General features: G+C 41.9%; 1 protein-coding gene across 1 annotated transcript in view; it reads left to right on the top strand.

Moving 5' to 3' along the window:
* The window catches only part of LOC100745877 (glucose dehydrogenase [FAD, quinone]-like), a 2,814-nt gene extending 1,288 nt beyond the window's left edge, over positions 1–1,526 (top strand). The window contains exon 2 of the mRNA XM_024371775.2: positions 4–1,526. Within this exon, the coding sequence (XP_024227543.1) occupies positions 4–1,214 (1,211 nt within the window). The 3' untranslated portion in view covers positions 1,215–1,526. The remainder of the gene's footprint in view (positions 1–3) is intronic.
* The last annotated feature ends 231 nt before the right edge of the window (positions 1,527–1,757 follow it).

The following is a 1,757-nucleotide window of genomic DNA, read 5'->3' as shown; positions in this document are numbered from 1 at the left end:
GAGAAATGGGTTACGAGAATAGAGACATTAATGGAGAACGGCAGACTGGCTTTACGATTGCTCAGGCGACCATTAGACATGGGAGCCGGTGTTCCACGGGGAAGGCCTTCCTGCGACCTGCCAGCGCGCGTAAGAATTTACACGTCGCTATGCACGCACATGTTACGAAAATTTTAATAGATCCATCGTCAAAGAGGGCTTACGGTGTAGAGTTCTTTAGAGACGGAAGCACGTTGCGCGTCAATGCCAGCAAGGAGGTGATAGTTTCCGCAGGATCTATCAACAGCCCTCAATTGCTGATGCTGTCCGGAATAGGTCCTGGAGAACACTTAAAGGAACACGGGATACCAGTTATTCAGAATTTAAGTGTGGGTTATAACCTTCAAGACCATATAATGGCGGGAGGCCTTACATTCTTGCTGGATGAAGAAGTATCGTTGGTAGAGAGCAGGTTGTACAATATTCGATATTTGCTGGAATACGCCATATCCGGCGCCGGTCCTTTGTCAGATCCAGGAGGTGTCGAAGGACTAGCTTTTATCAATACCAAATACGCGAATGCCTCCGACGATTTCCCAGACATGCAACTGCATTTTGCGGCATTGGCTGAGAACACCGACGGCGGCAGAGTTCTTAGAAAGATTTACGGTCTGAACAGAGAATACTACGATGCTGTATTTGGGGAGTTTAATCATAAGGACGCATGGACCGCGGTTCCCACGCTTATAAGGCCGAAAAGTAGAGGGGTTATCAAGCTTCGAAGCAACAATCCCTTCGATTACCCGTTGATTTATCCCAACTATTTCGAAAACCCGGACGATGTGGCGACATTGGTAGAAGGAATTAAGTTTGTGGTCGAGATGAGTAAAACTGCATCATTTAGACGTTATGGAAGCAAATTATTACCGAAACCATTTTCTGGCTGCACGAATATTCCTATGTATACCGATCCATACTGGGAGTGCATGATCAGATTCTATGCCACGACTATATATCACCCAGTGGGTACTTGCAAGATGGGGCCTAATTCGGATCCAACGGCTGTAGTAGACCCTCGGCTTCGAGTTTACGGAGTCACCGGACTTCGAGTCATAGACGGCTCGATTATGCCAAGCATAGTCAGTGGTAATACCAATGCTCCGATTATCATGATCGCAGAGAAGGGTGCCGATATGATAAAAGAGGATTGGTTCAAGAAACGGAGTTTACAGTGAATAATTTTTTTGTACTATCTCAAATAAGTGAACAGTCTTTGCAAATTAATTTACAGCGACTGCTATTGTTTATTACATAATAGAAACGTATAATTATGTACTCGAAATATATTTCCATCATATATTGCGAATAGCGGAATTCGCGTCAGAATATAGTCTGTTTATCCGAACTTATCGGGGAACAAACAGTTAGTAAAGCAGCGGTTCAACAACTTTTCCTGTTACGTTCCTTTGATGTTGATATATTGCATTGTAATCGAAACCTATAGTATGAGATAAGCATAGCGTCGATGAAGGAAAGTCGTTACAGACGTCGAATACTATATTTCGTAATTTCTTTCCTTCATCCTGTGGATATGGTTTGTACATACATATTTGATAGAATGTAGTCGACTTTCTGAATAGCGCAACAATGTGAATTTACAATATCTGTATGTATGTTTATTATAGTGGTACAGACAAATAAAATCGAACCATCCTGTCTACTTTTATAAATAATAAATTACAGAATGCTTTAGAATAAAATTAGATATGTACAAGAAT

Source organism: Bombus impatiens, unplaced genomic scaffold, assembly GCF_000188095.3.
Source record: "Bombus impatiens unplaced genomic scaffold, BIMP_2.2 scf_1746, whole genome shotgun sequence".
Lineage (NCBI taxonomy): Eukaryota > Metazoa > Arthropoda > Insecta > Hymenoptera > Apidae > Bombus > Bombus impatiens.
The sequence above is the reverse complement of the archived record's forward strand: the minus strand, read 5'-3'. Positions and strand labels throughout refer to the sequence as shown.